The 19,870-nt window shown below is 21.5% G+C and overlaps 3 protein-coding genes across 11 annotated transcripts in view; 2 read left to right on the top strand and 1 right to left on the bottom strand.

Annotated features, from left to right (window-relative positions):
* The window catches only part of LOC122503810 (protein sprint), a 324,848-nt gene extending 322,510 nt beyond the window's left edge, over positions 1-2,338 (top strand). For all 8 annotated transcript variants that reach the window (XM_043614518.1, XM_043614520.1, XM_043614519.1 and 5 more), the window contains one exon: positions 34-2,338. In XM_043614518.1, coding sequence (XP_043470453.1) covers positions 34-137 — 104 coding nt within the window. In that variant the 3' untranslated portion in view covers positions 138-2,338. The remainder of the gene's footprint in view (positions 1-33) is intronic.
* The window catches only part of LOC122503812, a 282,660-nt gene extending 275,343 nt beyond the window's left edge, over positions 1-7,317 (bottom strand). For both annotated transcript variants that reach the window (XM_043614528.1, XM_043614527.1), the window contains exon 1: positions 6,465-7,317. In XM_043614528.1, the coding sequence (XP_043470463.1) occupies positions 6,465-6,574 (110 nt within the window). In that variant the 5' untranslated portion in view covers positions 6,575-7,317. The remainder of the gene's footprint in view (positions 1-6,464) is intronic.
* A 305-nt stretch (positions 7,318-7,622) lies between these two features.
* Positions 7,623-19,870, top strand: part of LOC122503783 (nuclear factor of activated T-cells 5-like) — a 58,690-nt gene continuing 46,442 nt past the window's right edge. Inside the window, exon 1 of the mRNA XM_043614470.1 lies at positions 7,623-8,092. Coding sequence (XP_043470405.1) covers positions 8,020-8,092 — 73 coding nt within the window. The 5' untranslated portion in view covers positions 7,623-8,019. The remainder of the gene's footprint in view (positions 8,093-19,870) is intronic.

A 19,870-nucleotide genomic window follows, 5' to 3' on the forward strand; every position in this document is an offset into this window, starting at 1 on the left:
ATAATTAATAATTAATAATTTTTTAATTTTCAGAAACTTTACTCGGCGATCAAGAATCACCTCAAGAACTCTCTCATTGTTTATTTGCATTCAAGCGAATAGACGCAAAGATTGCTTGGCCAAAAACCAATTCATGAACAATTAAAAACCGTTCTCAGTACTTCTTTTTATAAGCTTTAGCTCAGGGTTGCGGCATTGTTACGAAAAAAGAAAAATAATTACACATCTAAAAATTGAATTTCAAACTTTCAATGATTATTTAATACAACAACAATAGAAAAACGAGTGTCAAAGAAATTTCCATTTTATATCTGTGAGTTCAGTCCAATAATAAAATTCTCATCGTTTATGATAATAAAGATTAAAATAAAAAGAAAATCTCAAAAAAATTTGGTGCCTCGAAAAATATTTTTTTTTTAAATTTATTTAATAAATAAAAATTACAAAGAAATATTTTTCAGAAAAAACTTGAGAACATTTTTTTTTTCTTTTTTCTCTTAAAAATAATAATTATAATCAGAAACGAATTGTGAATTTTATTATCGGAGTTCATCAACCTACATTGTATTTAAACTTATATATTAACGTTTGAACGCAATCTTCCGGAAGTAATTAATAATCTAATATGTGAATATGAATAGTTGTATCGCAAACTACAAGGAAATCTATTTTATCGATAAGTAATTGATCCAACTATTAATATCAATACTTAAAAAGAAGATAATATATATTTCTCTACATGATATCATTACTCAAGAGATAATATAATATTTCTTTTCACGATTACCTATCGATTTAATAAAAAAGAAAGAAAAAATCCATGATACGAGCGATCATAAATCTTGTTTTCTTTTCTTTTTTTTTGTGGAAAACTTTTATAAGTACGCGATTAATATATTTACACTGCGATTAAATTCAATGTCACGATATTTAATTTTACGATTACAATGAAAAAAAGGTAATTTTTTAAATATATTTTTAATACCTTTATCGGTATTTATAGTAAAAATTGCATTTTACACAAAAAAAGAAAAATAAATAAAAATACATTTTTTAAAAATGAATCAATCAGAAAAGCACAAAACTCTTGACGAATATTGTGCAATTAAGTTTCTTCGATAAAATTCCAAGAAAAAATTATATTTTAAAAAAGTAGCAGTTGAAAAATTGTAACAAGATTTGTTTAAAAATCATAAATAATAGAGAATATCAAGTATTTGAGAAATCTGCTCACTCAATCAGTATTCTAATTTGATGAGAAATTTTGAACTTGAGATAATTAAATTATACTCGTGTTCGATAAAACCTAATATGTAATGTTAAGAATTTTTTGTTCTTCGTGAGAAAAATTGTGAATCAACGATTTATATATGTATATGTGAAATGAAAATTTAAAAATCTTGATAAAAATTAAATTAAAAAAAAAATAGTCTCGAAAATAAACAAATTTTTGGATAAATGAAAAAATTTGTAGAAATATATAGAAAAAAAAAAATTCGGAAGACTAGTTTAGGAATCTATTTTAAGTACTGTCTGTGGAGAAGTGACGAACTATAGAAATTCGTGTCAAAAAATATTGTATTTTACACGAAAGAATCATATTTAATGGAAATTGTATACATTTAAAAGAAAAACTCACTAAACAATTTTATATATATATATATATATATATTATATATATGGAAAAAAGAAATAACACCTCTTTAAATTGGACCAGGCCATGGCTGATTTGGCCCCCACACACAGAAGTAATCGAAAATATATTTTCAATTTAGAGACTGTCGTTAAACTAAAATGTAGAGATGATGTTTATTATTTTAATTGTTTCGATTTACTTAAAGATTTTATATATAAACATAAAAATAATATTATGCAAGTCAGCCATTTGTTTTTATAATGTAAAAATCGAGTTAACATCTCGATGACGAAAAAATGATTTTTAATGAGGAATTATTTATCATTGTTTAATAATTCTTCTTTGAATGCTTGTAAAAAAAATTATGTATTTTAATTTTTAATTGTATATTTTTTTTGTAGCTAATTTATTAAAAAAAAAGTTTTTTATTATTGTTCATTTTTTATGTGATGATTTTCATCGGATTCCTCGAGATATATACATGCTTTATTTTCTCTTCAATTAATACAATTGAAAAAATGTTATTGCTTCTAATATGCTAGTCAAGTCAATCGAATGTACTGTTTAAGCGTAAGTTCGGCAATAGTTTTATCTGTTATAAAACCATATGTCGTTAATTATCATTAGTATCATCAACATTTTTATCATTATTACAATTAAAAAAAACATGTAATTCTATGCTCAATAAACAATTTTCTATAATTCGAATAAAAATTTAGTTTCACCCTTAATCCATTCACATTCTTTAAAATACGAGAAAAAACTTACAATTACTCAAAAACATCAATAGTTTTATTCAAAATAAATATTTAATTAAATAATAATTTTCAAATTTAAAATATTTAATTATTATTATTTTTCCGATTTTCAAATTCAAACTTAACAACTTATCAAAATTTTATTGTAAACCATGAAGATATCGGTTACTCCGAGTCTTCGACTCGGAGTGATCGATTTCTTCATGTTTTATAATAATTTAAATTAGCACCGTCAAATTTTTTTTTTAAATTTAGTTATTTACAAAAATCTTAATAAAATCCTTCACCAGAATTAAATTATTTTTACAAGTAATAAAATTTCTCAAAAGAATTCAATTATTATTATATATATTATATATATTATATTATTATTATATATATTTAAAAAAAATTAATACAATTCGTTGCAAGAATTCAATTACCAGGGTGTCCAGCGATTCTTCAAAAAAAATTCAAAGATTTTCAAGGGTTTTCAAGGTCCAAAATAATTTTTTTCAAGGTCCATTTTTAGGATACTAATTTTCAAAATATTTGTTATTTATAATCAAGTATAATAGTGTATTTCAAGTAAATTTTTACTTACTGTCTAAATTTGAATTATGTAGTAAAAATTATTACTAATTTTATTTAGTGAATGACTTTTTGCTTTTGAATTAGTAAATTTTACTAATAAATAATCATTTCTACTAATTTTTTTAAGTGAAATTTACTATAATTAAAAAGCAAAAACTCAGTCGCTAATTCAAATTAGTAAACATTTTTACTAATTCAAATTTAGAGAGTACTTAACTTATAAACAATTTTATAATTTCTACATACAACCGTTATTCATAAATAACTTTAAATACAATTTATTAATAAAAAATCAGAAATATAAAGAACATCGATTTAAGAAACATCAGTCAAAATTATTTTTAAATAATTAAATTCTTTTGAGAATTTCTATAAAATAATTGATATACAAATTATTGAATTAAGAAACATTTTTGAAAATAATTGAAATTTTGCAATGAATTTTATTATTTGAAAATAATTGAATTTTATTACTTTTGAAAATAATTGAATTACTGCGAAGAATTTAATGGCAAATTTTAAAATAATTGATTTTTGCAAAAAAAAATTATGAAAATTCTATTTTAAATAATTGAATAAATGTAAATTTTTTTTTAAATAATTGAATAAATGTCAATTTTTTTTTTTAAATAATTGAAAGTTTGTGTAGAATTTTTTAAAAACTTTTCTTTAGGTAATTATTAAATTCTTTCGGGAAATTTTATTAAAATAGTAGAATATTGAAAACCATCGGAGTAAGAAAATTTTTTGAAAATAATTGAAATTTTGCCATGATTTTTATTAAAATTTTTGAAAATATTTGGATTCTTGTGATGAATACTATTATTTACAAAAATAATTGAATTTTGCAATGAATTTTTTTTTAAATTCCTCAAAATAATTGGAACTTTGTCGAAGATTATGGTTATTTATTTCTAAAGATAATTTAATTGTTTGACCACAATTTTTTAAATTTTTTGAAAATAATTGAATTTTTGCGAAAAAGAATAATTGAATTCTTGTGGTGAATATTGTTATTTATGAAAATAATTGTAATTTCGGCGAAGATATTTTATATTTATAAAGATAATTGAAATGTTGAAGAGAATTCAACTTAAAACATCAAGAAAATAAATCGCATTTTTAAGAATTTTAATTTTTCAAGGTTTTGTCATAAAATTCAAGGTGTTTTAAAGGTTTTCAAGAAGAAAAAAAATTCAAGTACTTTTCAAGGTTTTTAAGGTTTTTAAGGTTTTTAAGGTAGCTGGACACCCTGATTACTTTATCATAAATAATAAATCGATTACATATTCGGAAAATTCAGTTTTAAATTTTTAGCTAAAATTCAATTCAATTATGAATAATTAAATAATAATAAAAATAATTTAATAATTTATAAATCAATTTTGATTAGAAAATTCTAAAAAAATTTAATTATTTAAATACAAAAATAAATAATTTATTGAATAATTGAATGTTTGTTAAAATTGAATTCTCATAAAGAATTTTAACAACAAATTTTAAAATAATTGAATTCTTTTGACAAATTTTAATAAAACTTTAAAAGAATAATTACATTTTTCGAGGAAATTCATTAAAATTGTATAAAAACTAATTAAAATCCTTGCGATGAGTTTTATTATTTATCAAAATAATTAAATTCCTGAGAACAGTTTTATTATTTATAAACATAATTGAATTATTGTGAAAACATTTATAAAATTATAAAATAATTTAATAATTTATAATAAAAATTATAAATTTATAATTGAAATCCTGGGAAAATGTAATTATTTATAAAAATAATTAAATGTTTGCGTAGAATTTTATTAAAATTTTTTTAAATAATTGAATTGAATTTTAGCTAAAAATTTGGCTTTTTATAAAGATAATTAAAATCATGACAAGAATTTTTTTATTTTTTAAAAATAATTGAATTTCTGAAAAGAATTTTATTACTCTTGAAAATAATTTTATTCTCGTGACTAATATTGTTATTTATGAATATAATTGAATTTTGCAAAGAATTTTATTTAAATTCTTGAAAGCAATTAAATTTCTGGGAAGAATTTTGATATTTATGAAGATAATTAATTTCTTTCTAAGAATTGTGTTAGAATTTTGGAAATAGTATTAAATACATAATTAAAGAATTCAACCAAATAATTTCAACAGAATTAAAATTAAAATTGTATGAAAAATAATTGAAATTCTGCGATGAGTTTTATTATTTATGAAAATAATTGAATCCATGTAAAAAATTTTATTTATGAAAATAATTGAATTATTGAGAAGAAATTTATAAATAATTGTAAATACAATTAAATTCCTGTGACATTTTTATTATTTATGAAAATAATGAAACGTTTGCGTAGAATTTTATTAAAATTTTTTTTAAATAATTGAATTTTTTCGAAAAATTTTATTAAATAGGTGAAGAATATTCAAAATCACTGAATTGAGAAAAATTTTTGAAAAGAATTGAAACTTTGCCATGAATTTTATTAAAATGTTTTAAAATAATTGAATTTCAGAGAAGAATTTTATTATTTACAAAAATAATTCAAATGTTAACGAGATTTTTTTTTAAATTTTTGAATATAATAATTGAATTTCTGCAATTATTTATAACTTCTCCAAAATTCAATTTTTTTTAGTGTCTTTAACTAAAATTTTTCTATAAATGCATTATTTTTAATAATTAATTAAATATAATATATTAAAAAACTTAACTAATCTCAGAAGAATTTGAATTATTAAGATTCTTCAAGATTCTATGTTTTTTAAATTTTCTAATTAAATTCATTCCAAATTGAAATTTTATAAAATATAAAATTAAAATTTTTTGAAGTTCATCTATTTATAAAAATTGTAAACGCAAATCATTTAAAATTCAATTCATTTTGAAATGTTTAAGCAAAATTATTCATTAAACAATTTATAAGTAATAATTCTATGTAAATTTCTTTGTAAATTCAACTTTTCTACATGAACACATTTTTTCCGAAAATAATGTCAATTGATGTACATTTCTATAAACAATAATAATTGTTTATATTTTTTTTCTTATTCAGGAAAAGTTCTTGAGATAGTAAAAAAATTGTTTTAAAATTTTAGAAATTGTAAAATGATGTTTAAAATGTTATATACGTATGTAAAAAGTTGTTTCCGAAAATATATTGTACACGTAAAATAAATATTTTGGTTGCAATTTTTGATTAAGTGCTTTATTTGATATAAAAAAATATATTTTTATTGCTAATTAAGTATTCTTTCTATATTTCATTTTATCTATATGAGTGAAATTTTGAAATTAAATTTATTGTAATTTATCAAACAAAAGTATACAAATGATATATATATTCGCGAATTAACAATTAACCTGAAATTTGACAATTAATTTTTGTTGATCGAAAATTGTAATTTTAATTTATATGAAAGAACAAATAACATCAAATCTTAAAACATCATTTTAAGTATAATAGATGGAAGGCAAAATTAAATAAAAAACGACTCACTTTTCGATGAATTCCATAAATTGGTTTACTTTTCTTCTTCCGCAATTCTGTTTCTTTCTTCCGAATAACACAAAAGGAAATGCGTGGATACGTAAATCATTAAACTCCATTCTGATCCAAACATATTTTCCGAAAATCCTTTAACTCTCTTGATTATTACCCCAAGCGATTTAATACATCACCCCATGGACAATAATATTTATTTTTCTTTTTTATTCGATATTAAATTTTAAAAACATTTTATTCTTCTTCGGTGTTTTAAGTTTTATAAATAAAAAGCCATCTAGCTGAACTAATATGAATTGCAACATTGCAAGTTTGAGTAGTTTACGTTTTTACCACTAGATATCTACGATATCTTGTTTAGCAAAATGATGTTAAGTTTGCAATGACAAAAATTTAACAAAATATTTAATTTATCCATTATTTTTTCCAAAATTGTTAACTAGTTAGGTGAAAATAATCTTGGGAAACAGTTTTGACAGTTAACAATAATAGATGTTTGACAAAAACGCGATACATTGTCAATTCTATACGCCATTTATAAATTGACAAATATTGTCTTTTCTTATTCTTTTTCAAAAAACTTTTACGATTTAATAATTATTCGAGCAAAGAAAAACTTGAATATTGCAAAATATTGTTAATTAACATTTAGATTTACCAGGTCTTCAAGGATTTATAAAGTTTTCCGAATTGGCACTTTTTCACCTTCTGTCGTCGACATTGTACTAAAATGGCCGCCGACTACTGTTGCCAACACTGTAGAAACAAATAATCAAATTCCCCACTTGTATCGAATAAAAATTATACGGCATCCAATTCTTTAATTACTTTAAGTAATCACTGCGTTAAAACAATAATTTTCAAACAATACAATAAGTTTAACTTGTTTAATTTCAAAATCAGTGGAAACGTGTTGACGTCAGAACAATCTGGACAGAACTGAAAGTTCCTTTCATCACTTCAAGATGGCAGCAACAATGAATGATTCTGATTGGTGGAAATTTTAAGCCCCGTACATGTGAATACTACCTTACCGACCTTACGTTTCTATCGCACTTACATTACAATACAAATTTTATCTCATTTTACGTAAAAATAAATATAAATAAAGTAAATTACGTATAATTTCGGTAATTTGTAAATTCACATATTTTGATCAAGGGCATTTATTTATTCATCTTTAAACCATGTTAAAAACACCGGTTCCTATATTTACTATTAAAGAAATGAAAACAGTGCTAAATATCTAAACGAATTTCAATTTCATTATATCAATTAACATTGTTATGTAATGCGCAAAATCGAGAATTAAACAAAAATACATGTATTTAATCTGCGTGTGTGACGTCTAATTATGCTGCGTCAATCATAATGGCTCCAAGCCAAAGAAACATGGAAAGCAGCAAGAACATGAAACATCGAACTGAGGAACTTGCATAAACTGGTCTGACTGGATCTGCTTTTACAAGTGTACTTTTGGTAAAAACAAATGGCTAACGTATGATGCGTAGGTGGTGTGTGTTGGAAACGTGGTTAAAAGACGTGTAAAATGTTGTTGAAGAGCAACAAGTCAGAGAAAAGGAATCGGAGATATTATGGAAAAAACACTAAACTTTCTACCGGTAAGTTTATTTTTCATTAATTATCATCTTTAGTTGATAAACAGTGACAATTATTCTGTAAATCTTGCCGTTTGTTTCAAATTTTGCAAATTTTTTCGATACCGCAAATATCAACACAATATGGCTGACACTATAAATATAAATGAATTCAAAAAAAGTCAAAAACTTTTTGTTTTTTGAATTTGTTTCGTTGTACTGGGATTTATTCTGCTTGCCTTTCGTACTATTGAGCGAATTATGTAGTTTTTTAATTTTACTAATCTTAACAATTTTACAACTATTTGAAAATTTAGTCAAATTAAATAATTAAAACAAAAAGGGAAAAAAACAGTTGTAACATAAGAGAATCACGTGATAAATGAGAGTGTCTTGAAAATGATTGTGCGTGTATTTTTGAAGTAAAAGAAAGTTTCTGTTTGAGGTTATGTTTGAATAATTTGTTATTCTTTGTTATATTTTCTGCTAGTGCGTAAAATTGCATAAAATCAAAGTCTCTATCTGTAAAGTATCTGAAGTCAAAAATATGACGTCATAATCAGTATCTTAACATCGGGTTTAATGCATCAGTGTTCTTATTACGAAATACACTTATCTACGATAGTGCCCGGTCACTGTACCTTTTAATATGCTGATGGGAATTCTTAAAACATATTCGCATATAATCACTTATTTTTCGTGTCTAGATGATATTAATTAATTTAAGTCGAGTGATTGTTTACTCAATTGTTAAGTAGCTGATTAAATACAAGTTATCTAATTGGAACAGTGATGTAAGATTTGTAAAGTCGATATGGGAAAAATTATTCCATTTTCTCACATCTTTTCATATGGTAAATATTTCTTGAAAAACAATTTTTACCCTTTGCACTCTTTTTCTACCAACTTCCTCTTTTTTCTCTCCAGTTACAATTTACAATTACATTTTAGATTTTTACAATGTAATATAATTTTAGATCAAAAATATCAATTTTTGGATAATTTAAAAGACTTAATTTTTTAACTTTTAGTAATACTTATTTATCATAAATAATAATAATAATTATTATTATTATTATTATTATTATTATTATTATTTTGTTATTATTATTATTTTTTATCTTTATTTTTATTAATTATTATTACTATTATCATAATTAGACACGATAAAATTTTTTCATTTAGTACAATTAATTTATCGAAAAAAAAAATAATTGTCATAAGTTTCTTTATTCGTTGTTTATTAATTTTATATATAGTTTAGTTTTTATCAAATTATAATCAGAGAGAGAGAGAGAGAGAGACGATAATTTATTTATTAAGCTGTGAAATTATTTTTACAGACATTGATCAAAGTTTTAAATTAATTAATTCTCTTGACTGTGTAAGAGAAGAATTTACATAATCCGTTAAGTTCAAGATTTTTTAATACTAATTCCATATTTTTTTGTCACCTTCAATTTAGCAAAATTGTTTTTATAATTAGTCAATAAATTTCATGCCTCATTTCGCTTTTTTTTGTCGTCGACATTGAAAAAAAATCGGAATATTCAAATGTCAAATAAATAGTAAACGAAACTTTGAGTTAATTTTTTTTTCTTCATTTTACTGAATATATACAAAATATATAGTTGTTATTCAATTTTGTTACAAGCAGAAAATTTATTTTAAATTCTCTTGCAAAATTAATGTAAAATACTACAAAAGCAAATATGGAGATGAATTTATTAACAATAAATTGATTACTAAAGAAATTTATTATTAAAATTATTGAATATTATATTATTTATTAACTAGCTAAAATCCTCCCCCCCCCCCAAAAAAAAACAATTTTTTATAAAATTTGTGATTATAAAGTAGAAATTATAATAACTTTTTCCATTTATTTCACTTAAAACTTAATTTAGGTACATTTTTTTCATTAATTTAAAAAAAAAAATTATTTCTTTAAAAATTGAGATTAAAAAATAGAAATGGCAATTTTTTTTACAAAAAAAGCAAAAAAAAAATGTTGTTAAAAACTGTCATTGACGAATAGAATTTTTTTCTATTATTTTATAAAAATATTTTAGAAATTCTCAGTTTTATTTTTAATTAAAAATTTTGATTGACAAATCAAATTTATAAATATTCTTTTTTTTCGAAAAAAAACTTGAAATTTTGTTAAAAAATGTTTAATTAAAACGTAGTTATGGTGCAAATTTTACAAAAATCTTTTAAAAATTTTCAGTTTTATTTTCAATTTATTAAAAATTTTGTTTAGCGAATCGAATTTATAAATATTTTTTTTCTTTATTTCTGAAAAAACTTGAAATTTTGCTAAGAAATGTTTAATTGAGAAATAGAATGGGTGCAAATTATTATTTTCTGCAAAAATAAACAAAAAATTTGAAGAATAAAGAAATAGAAATTATGCAAATTTTTTTTATTAATTTCTAAAAAGAAATTTTCTAATTTAAAAAAAAACTTTTTAAATTCTTTAATTAATTTTTTCTCTTAAATGAAACTTATAATTTTGTGAACAATATTTATTGTTATTGAGAAACAGAAAATATGCAAAATATATTCTCCATTTCTTGTTAATAATATTTTTCAACAATTTTCTAACATTTTTTATAAATAATGAAAAAAATCTGTCAAATAAGGTTTTTTATAGAATAAAAATGAAAAAAATTTGCATTAAAATTTATTGAATTTTTATTGAAATTGAATTAGAATTTGTTGAATTTATTTATTGAACATTAAATTATTAATTTATTGAATGTTATTGGATATTTTATTGAATATTAAATTTATATTTCAATAATTGATATTTGAGGCTCCGGATCTTAAAAGGGCACTTTTACCATTTAAAATCAATGCTGAAAGTGCCCTTTTAAGATCCGGAGCCTCATTTATTGAATTGATTGTTTATTCATTGAATATTAAATATCGAAATATGAAAATAATTCAAAAAATATCTTTATAATATGACAATTTTTTTTATTCAATGTGTAAGTTTCAAAATTATTTAAACAAATTTTTTTTTAAATAAAAATATATTAGTTATAACATTTTTTCGTATTTGCATTATTTTTTTTTTAATTATTATTTCGTAACAGTATTATTACTATTATTATTATTTTTTTGTATTAGTTTATATATTATTTTGAAGAAAAAATAATTGGAGGTCCTTTTGTGTTAAAATCGATGGGTCGAGAAATATATAAATTTCTTCTCGTTTGTTTTTTGAGGCGAGTGGAGTTATAAATTTACGATTCTTTTTGTTAGATTGTTTATGGTATTGATCTGCCCGCGTTTCTTATTCTCTATCCCGTAAGTTTCTCGAATGCTTTATAGTTCAAAGTTCATTCCTCTGCCGTCTGGCTCTCGGCAAATTAATTATTGTACAAACTATCGCGCCAATTAGTGAAGCAATGCCCCCGTTGAAATTTTCCGCTTTCCAGTTTAATATAAATTCCATAATGATTGTATTAAAACAAAGGGAAACTGAATCTCAAAAAAGGTTCTTGTTTACACTCTCTCATATTTTTTTTCCACTTTGGAACAAATTTTCCTTCCTTCTCTTCTTTTTTTTTGATAAAATTATAATATATAAATCTCTGAATTTTACCAAAACGAAAATTTATCAATTTAAGAGAAAATTATTTGAAATTTCTTTTTTTTTTTGCTCAAGGTAAAGTTTAAATGTTTAAAAAAAAATTTTTTTTTCTTTATATGAAATTTGATTTAATAATTAAATTGAATTATATTGACTATAAAAAGACGATATCATTGTGTTCTTAAAATATTGTACCAATAAAAAACAGCTGCAGACAATAATAGTGTGTGATATTAATTCTATTTTCAATGATTGCGCAAATTTAGTGTTCAAATAAAAAAAAAAATTTTTTTTAATCAGTTTTTGTGCCATTTCAAATTCTCTTTTTTTCGGAAATAATAAAAATGTAAAAATATTTGGCGCAAACTAATTTAAAAATACGCCATATAAAAAAAAGAAGTCTCTGATTTATATATTATAGGATATTTTATACCTGCGCTATCTCTGTAATTTCGTTATCTATCTGCCACGTACTTGATTTTGTTTTATTGCAATCAACATCACATGAGTATTTGTCACAGTATACAATAGAAAGACGTACTCTTAATTGTGATATGTTTCACTTTTTTTTAGACAATTGCCCCAATTTTCCTTTCCTTTTTTTCTTTTTATTTCTTAACACTTTCATCAATAATTATTTCAAAAAATCCCCTTTTTTATGAGAACTAAAAATTATTGTAGAATTTTGAAATGTCGCTAATTGGATGATGAAAATTGTTTAAATAAAAGATTAATCTTGAGATTGAGGGTATATAATAAAGAATATGTTTTTGAATAGACGTTAAGTAAAATTACATATAAAGATGAAGAAAAAATAAAAAAAAAATTATAATTATAGAGAAAATTTTTAATTACTGTGAAGTGAAGAATATAGGTATTAGAAAATATGTGTCAATTAATAATACTTTAAGTATTTTTTTACAGTCTCCTTTGAGACTTCGATTTATACGGCCATGAACTCTGATAAAATCTCACGCGATTTTATTATCTGCAAAAAGAGAAGAATATAGTCGAACAAATAGCTGCATTTGTCACAATTTTTATTTTCTGTTTCAAAATATTGTAGTATAAAATTTTTTTATAAGTATTTATATTTTAGTTTCATGAAATCATTCGTTTTCTTTTTTCTTTTGCTCCTTTTTTTCTTCTTTCTTTTTTGGTAGGTAATTTAAAAAAATTTTAAATTCAATTTACATCAACCATTTCACATGAAAAAAAATATTACCGAGAGACAGTTGTCAAATAATTTCGTAACAAAACTCAAGAGAAAATATTTGGCAAAAAATATTTCTCACTTTTTTTTTGTATATTAATTTAAATGTGCGCGGAGAATTGGTGGATTTTAAAGATTCTTTTACCTCCAGGAAGCTGTAATAACCAAGTCGTAGTGGGCGCATAAATAGATTAGTGACCTTGATATAACGATGCGTCTTAAAACTTAAATGAATAAACATTTATGGTTTATTTTATGTGTTGTTAGTAGGAAAAATAAACCATTCTTAAGTTTTCGTATTCCGTTAACCATTAATTGCGTTTTCTTTATTTTTGTCCACGTTTGGAAATGTGGTATTTTTATACTTCATTAAGGAAAAAGGAAAATGTTTTCTTTTGACTCTTTGGCTGAAAATTGACTGAGATTTTTATGGATTTCTGTAAAAATGTATTTCATTTTCAATTTAGAGTGAATAATATTTTTTTGGGGAGTTTGATTATGTGCGGAAAAAATAAATAAAGGAACTTTTATTACTTACGTAGTAAAATTTATTAACTGCGGCTGTAATTTTTTGTTTTCAGAAAATAATTTTATTGAATAAACAAAATAAAAAAAAGAAACAAAATTATCGTCGTTTTGTTTGAACGTTCGAAACATTAGAAATAACATATATTTTGCAAAAATTTACATCGTCCGAAGTAAAATTTATTCCAGAGTAAATTTTTCTTCGTTCAAAGTAGTAAATTTTGGCAAAAATTGGTTACATTTTCTATTGACATCGAGCTGTGATCGGTCGTTAATTAAGCAATTTGTAAATATGCTTATTACAATTTTGTCTTCCCGGCCTTAACTCATAATTCGAAATTTTGTTACTTTCGTTGATTTTGTATGTATAATTTTATAATCTGCGTAAACTCCCTTGTAATCACGTAATAGTGTTAATAACAAGAGTAATTAAATAAAATAATAAATAATAAAAAAAAAAAAATAAATATTAACCATTTTTGCTACAGTTTTCATCGACCGTAGTAAAATTAAATCCAGAGAAAATTTTACTATGTTGAAAGTAGTAAATTTTAACAGAAAATAATTAAATTTACTTTGGACGTTGTAAAATTTATCAAAAACAGTAAATTTAGCAATTTATTATGCTAAAATTTATTTTAATTTTAATTTTCAATTTAAAATTAAATCTGCTAAAATTAAAAATTTATCAAAAACAGTAAATTTATCAAATTTCTGCTAAAATTTATTTCAAATTTTAATTTTAATTTTCAATTTAAAATTAAATCTGCTAAAATTAAAAATTTACCAAAAACAGTAAATTTATCAAATTTCTGCTAAAATTTATTTAAAATTTTTATTTCAATTTTCAATTTAAAATTAAATCTGTTAAAATTAAAAATTGTTCAAAAACAGTAAATTTAGCAATTTTCTACTAAAATTTACTGTTCATGATAAATTTTACAACGTCCAAAGTAAATTTAATTATTTTCTGTTAAAATTTACTACTTTCAACATAGTAAAATTTTCTATGGATTAAATTTTATGTTGAAATTAGCTAAATTTTAGCAAATAACTATGAAATTTACTTTTGACTTATTAAAACAAAAATAAATAATAAAATATAAAAATTGTTTTCTAAATAAAATTGCATCGACCAAAGTCAAATTTAATTCAAAGTAAATTTTATTACTTCCAAAGTAGAAAATTTTAGCAAAAAATGGTTATATTTACTTTTGACGACGTAAAATTTATCAAAAACAGTAAATTTGATTAAAAAATGATTAAATTTACTTTCTACGTAGTGAAATTACCTCCGAATTAAATTTTAATACGTCCGCGATAAATTTAAATATTTTTTACTAAAATTTGCTCAATTTTAGCAAAGAGCGATTTAATTTACTTTTGGCATCGTAAAATTAACTCGGGATTTATATAATTAATTTCTATGAAAATGAAAAATTGTTTTTTTCTTTTTATTATTTCAATGGAAAGGAAAAATAATGCACTCTTTGGAATTGAGATTTATAATATGCGTCAGGTATAAGAAGAGAATTATTATAAAAAATGCCTTTTCATATCAAAGTTAATATTGTGGCGCCACTGTAAAAGATAATTTTCTGTTGTAGATAATTTTTACCCCAGTAAACCGGGTTAAGTTTATCCTTCAATTTTTTAAAGATATCTCACACACAAGTATTATGATAAAAATATTTATTACACACTTCGTCATCTACTCACATATTTATATCTAATATGAACAATAAATAATTTTTTTAGCTTGATTTCAAATAATTCCAAATTTTTTTTCTCTACTGTCTTTTAATTTATTGTACTATTAGTATTAATCTTTTTGTCCTATTTTTTATTTTCGTAATTTTTTTTCTCGAATTTACTATATTTAATCTCTATTTTATTATAATTGTAATTGTTTTTTATTATATAATAATAATTAATATAATTTATTTTCTTTGAACGTATAAACGGGCTTACAAAGAAAAGAAAATTTTCCTTTTATTCTGAAGTACTAAATTGAAAGAACAAAAGCAACAGATTAAAATAAATAAAATATATAATAATTTACAACATTAAAATTTTTTTAGTTAACATTTTTATTGCTCTTAATTTTTATATAGAAATTGAAAAAAGAAAAGTTTCTTAATAATTTTTTAGCTCAAATATTGCAAACAATTTTTTCCTATAAATTTTTTAAATGGAAGTTCCAAAAGTTCAGAATTTTCTAATAAACGAAATATTTTTTCGATATAAATATTTTCAAAACTAAATTAGAAAAATTGATATATTAAAAGTCAGAAACGCAAATTAAACATTTTTTAACATCAAAATTTTTATTTTCAATATTATTATAATTATAACAATATTTAGTTCGTTCAAAACTTTAGAAACATTCCAATTGTTAGTTAATATTATTTTTTGTAATGATAATTGAACATTCTTATTAAAAAAAAAATTTTATAACAATTTTTTGTTCTAACCAAAGTTTTTTGTTTTTGATAAACTGTTTGGAAATTAATCTTGATGCGTGATACATATTATAAAATTTGTTAACAAGAGTTTTAACACTTTCTAATGTATGTGGTCTAATGATAAGTACAATGCTTGATAGGTCATTGTCCAGTTGAAGATGAGATTTACTTTAATCGAGCGGTATATACTTTGTACTTGTATTCGTTTTATTTATTCACAAGCATTCTATATATAATATACATTGTGAACATATTATCTAAATTTAATTTATTTCTAATCATTAGGAAATTTATGCCAAACTTTTTTTGTCTTTATATAATTAGAATCATTTTTTTTTTTTTTTTGCTGATAAGAATCAACTTGAAATTTGACTTTTAAATGGAAATTCAACAAAACATGATAATAACACAATTTTTTCATAACTGAATTTAATATAAAATTATTTTTTAATTATGATTATTTTATTTTATTATTTTCTATACATTATTTTATTTTGTTTCCCTAAAGTTTTGAAAATTCAAATGAACGGAATAATTTTTTCTTTTTACATATTTTTCAAAAATTATTACACTGAAATGATATACGTATATAATGTAAATTTAACATTTATTTACTTTAAAATTTATTTCTTAAATATAAGAAATAATATTTTGTAATAGAATTGAAACTGTCTAAATTAGAAAAAAATGTCGTCGTTCATTTGAATACTCAAAATTTTAGGGACATTTTATTTTATTATATAGTTTTTATTATTTTATTATTTTTATATATAAAATTGTTAAACGAATTGTTTTAAAAAGATTTTTGCTTAATTTATTTTAATAAGTAATTTTTTAAAAATATTTATAGTAAAAAAAAATTTCATTCACTTGAACGTAATTTTTGTTGCTTTTAAAATTTTGGAGATAAAATAATTTAAAGATTGCTTACAATTTAATTAAAATTTTTGATAATTCAATTCTTTCGAAGAATTTAATTAAAATCGTATTGAAAATAATTACATTTTTTACACAATTTTCAGTACAATTATATTGAAAATACTTGAATTTATTAGAGAAATTTCATTAAAATTGTGTGTAAAATAATTGAATTTTTGCAAAGAATTTTATTATTCCTGATGTTAATAATAATTGAATTCTTATTAAGAATTTTATTAAAATTTTTGAAAATAATTGAGTTCTTGTGAAGAATTTTATTAACATTTTAAAAATAATTGAATTTCTGCGAAAAATTGTATTTATTTATAAAAATAATTTAATTTTTTAGAGAAATTTCATTTAAATTGTACTAAAAATAATTAAATTTCTGCGAGAATTTTATTTATTTATATATAAATAATTTAATTTTATAGAGAAATTTCATTAACTTTTTTTAAATAATCGAATTTCTGCGAAGAATTTTATTTATTTATGAAAATAATTAAATTTCTATAGATCAATTTCATTATTTGTATTGAAAATAATTGAATTCTTGCGAAAAAAGTTTATTATACATAATTGTTAAAATAATTGAATTCTTATGAAGAATTTTATTAACATTTTTTTAAATAATTGAATTTCTACGAAGAATTTTATTTATTTGTGAAAATAATTGAATTTTTTAGAGAATTTTATTTATTTATGAAAATAATTAAATTTCTATTGGTCAATTTTATTATTTGTATTGAAAATAATTGAATTCTTGCAATAAATTTTATTATACATAATTGTTAAAATAATTGAATTCTTTTAAAAAATTTTGTTAACATTTATTAAAGAATTGAATTTCTACGAAGAATTTTATTTATTTGTGAAAATAATTGAATTTTATAGCGAAGTTTCATTAACTTTTTTAAATAATTGAATTTCTGCGAAGAATTTTATTTATTTATGAAAATAATTAAATTTCTATAGATCAATTTTATTATTTCTGTTGAATTCTTAAAATAATTGAATTGTTGTGAAGAATTTTTATTAATATTTTTTTAAATAATTGAATTTCTGCGAAAAATTTTATTATTTATGAAAAAAATTAAATGAGGATAATTGAATTCTTGGGAGGGATTTTATTAAAATTTTTGAAAATAATTAAGTTTCTGCGAAGAATTATATCGAAATTCTTGAAAATAATTAAATTCTGTTAAATAATTTAATTAAAATTATATTGAAAGTAATTGAATTCTTTTAAATAACTTTATCAAAATTATTTCAAATAATTTTATGCTTTGGAAGAATTGAAATAAAATTTTTAAAAGTAATTCAATTCCTACGATGAATTTTATTAAAATCTTTAAAAATAATTCAATTCCTACGATGAATTTTATTAAATTTTTTGAAAATAATTGAATTATTTCGCAGAATTTTATTAAATCTATTGAAAATAAAATACAATAATAATTAGTTTAAAATGAAAAAATTCTTTCCCATGTAAAAAAAGAATTTACATCAGTTATAATTTGAAAAAAACTTTGTTTCTTAAATTTTATTTTTGAATTTTGATAAAAATTGTTTTGATATTTTTAAACAGATCTGAATGATTAACTAGTTAATAGCAGTTTCATCAGCTTTTTTTTAATACCTTATTTAAAGAAGTAAAGCGAAACGAATACTTAAATTACCGAGATGTAATTGGTTTCAGTGAAAAAAAATTTTTTCTATGTACCTAGTGACTTGATTAATTTTTCTTTCAAACTCTAGAAAACTGGAATCACTTGTTATTTGCGATAATGAATGATTGAAAAAAAAATGTTTATTAGATATTACGCACATCGATTATTAAATCTTTTGTATCGCGTAGAAAAACAATTTTGCCTTTAATATACAATGAAACTTTAATTTTTTCGAAATTTTATATTCCCTCTAAACTTTACTAACAAAAAATTTAAAAAAATTAATTTTACTAATAAATTAGTAAAATTTAGTACTTCTATTTATTAGTAAAATTTACTATTTCAAAAGCAAAAAGTCAACTCACTAATTGAAATTAGTAAACTTTTTTACTAATTCAGAGACTATTATTTGAGATCGATTCTTTTTTTTTTTATACAAAATGCGTCAGAAAAAAACGGGTCGGACAACGTGTGTAATTACGCTCCTGCATTTATCGAACGTCTTGAACATTAGAATAGATTGCTGAGTCATAGACGTAGTGGCGATTTTCATTTATAAGGTATCAAAAATCGTCAAAAATATATTTTTCCCTTTTTGAATTCACTGCAAAAAGAAATTGGCATAAATTTGTTATTTAGTTATTCTTATTTTTTTGTTTTCTACCTCCGAGACACAATATATATATAGAGAGAGAAAAGTTTGATATCGAAGTCATTATAAATGATGACGCAAATCGTAAAACGATATACGATTTGGGTGGAGCCCAGAAATTGAAGAAGAAATTAGCACAAGTTGTGTGTCCTTTCTCTAAAGAGATCGAATAGCCTTTTTCAATGAGAAAAAGAGAGAAGGACGAGAGCAAAAATGTACAAAAATTTTTAACAAACCTGATGCAAAAGAAATGCGTTCACTTTTCATTTTAATGAGGCCGGTTATGACGTCAATGGTTTACTCGTGCCATCAATTTTTGCGACGACGACAGGTGAAAAGGGTTTTTAGTTTTGTTTTTTTTCCTCCAACATTTTATGTACATACTTTTACATTTTTTGAAAACAGAAATAAAAAAAAAACTTTCAATGTTTCTCCCTCTTCATGAAATGAAAATAAAAAATGAAAATTTTATTTATTCAATTAAAAATTAAAAATTGTTTATAAATTTTGAGAAATATAGAATTTCTGTTAATTTTCCCGCTTTGCTCTGATTATATAACAACGGTAATTGATGTTTTCCTGTTTCGTTTTCTGTTTTTTTTTTTAAATGTCATTTTCTAACATCCACGACCTACAGCAACTAGTTTTAAATAAACGTTGAGGAAAAAGAACTGATACTAAACAGTTTTAGTAAAAAAAAAGAGGAAAAAAATTGTATAATTGAAAAAGAATTATTTGACTTGCATATGAGGTGCTCA

The sequence above is a fragment of the Leptopilina heterotoma genome, unplaced genomic scaffold (assembly GCF_015476425.1).
Source record: "Leptopilina heterotoma isolate Lh14 unplaced genomic scaffold, ASM1547642v1 Lhet_27, whole genome shotgun sequence".
Classification (NCBI taxonomy): Eukaryota; Metazoa; Arthropoda; class Insecta; order Hymenoptera; family Figitidae; genus Leptopilina; species Leptopilina heterotoma.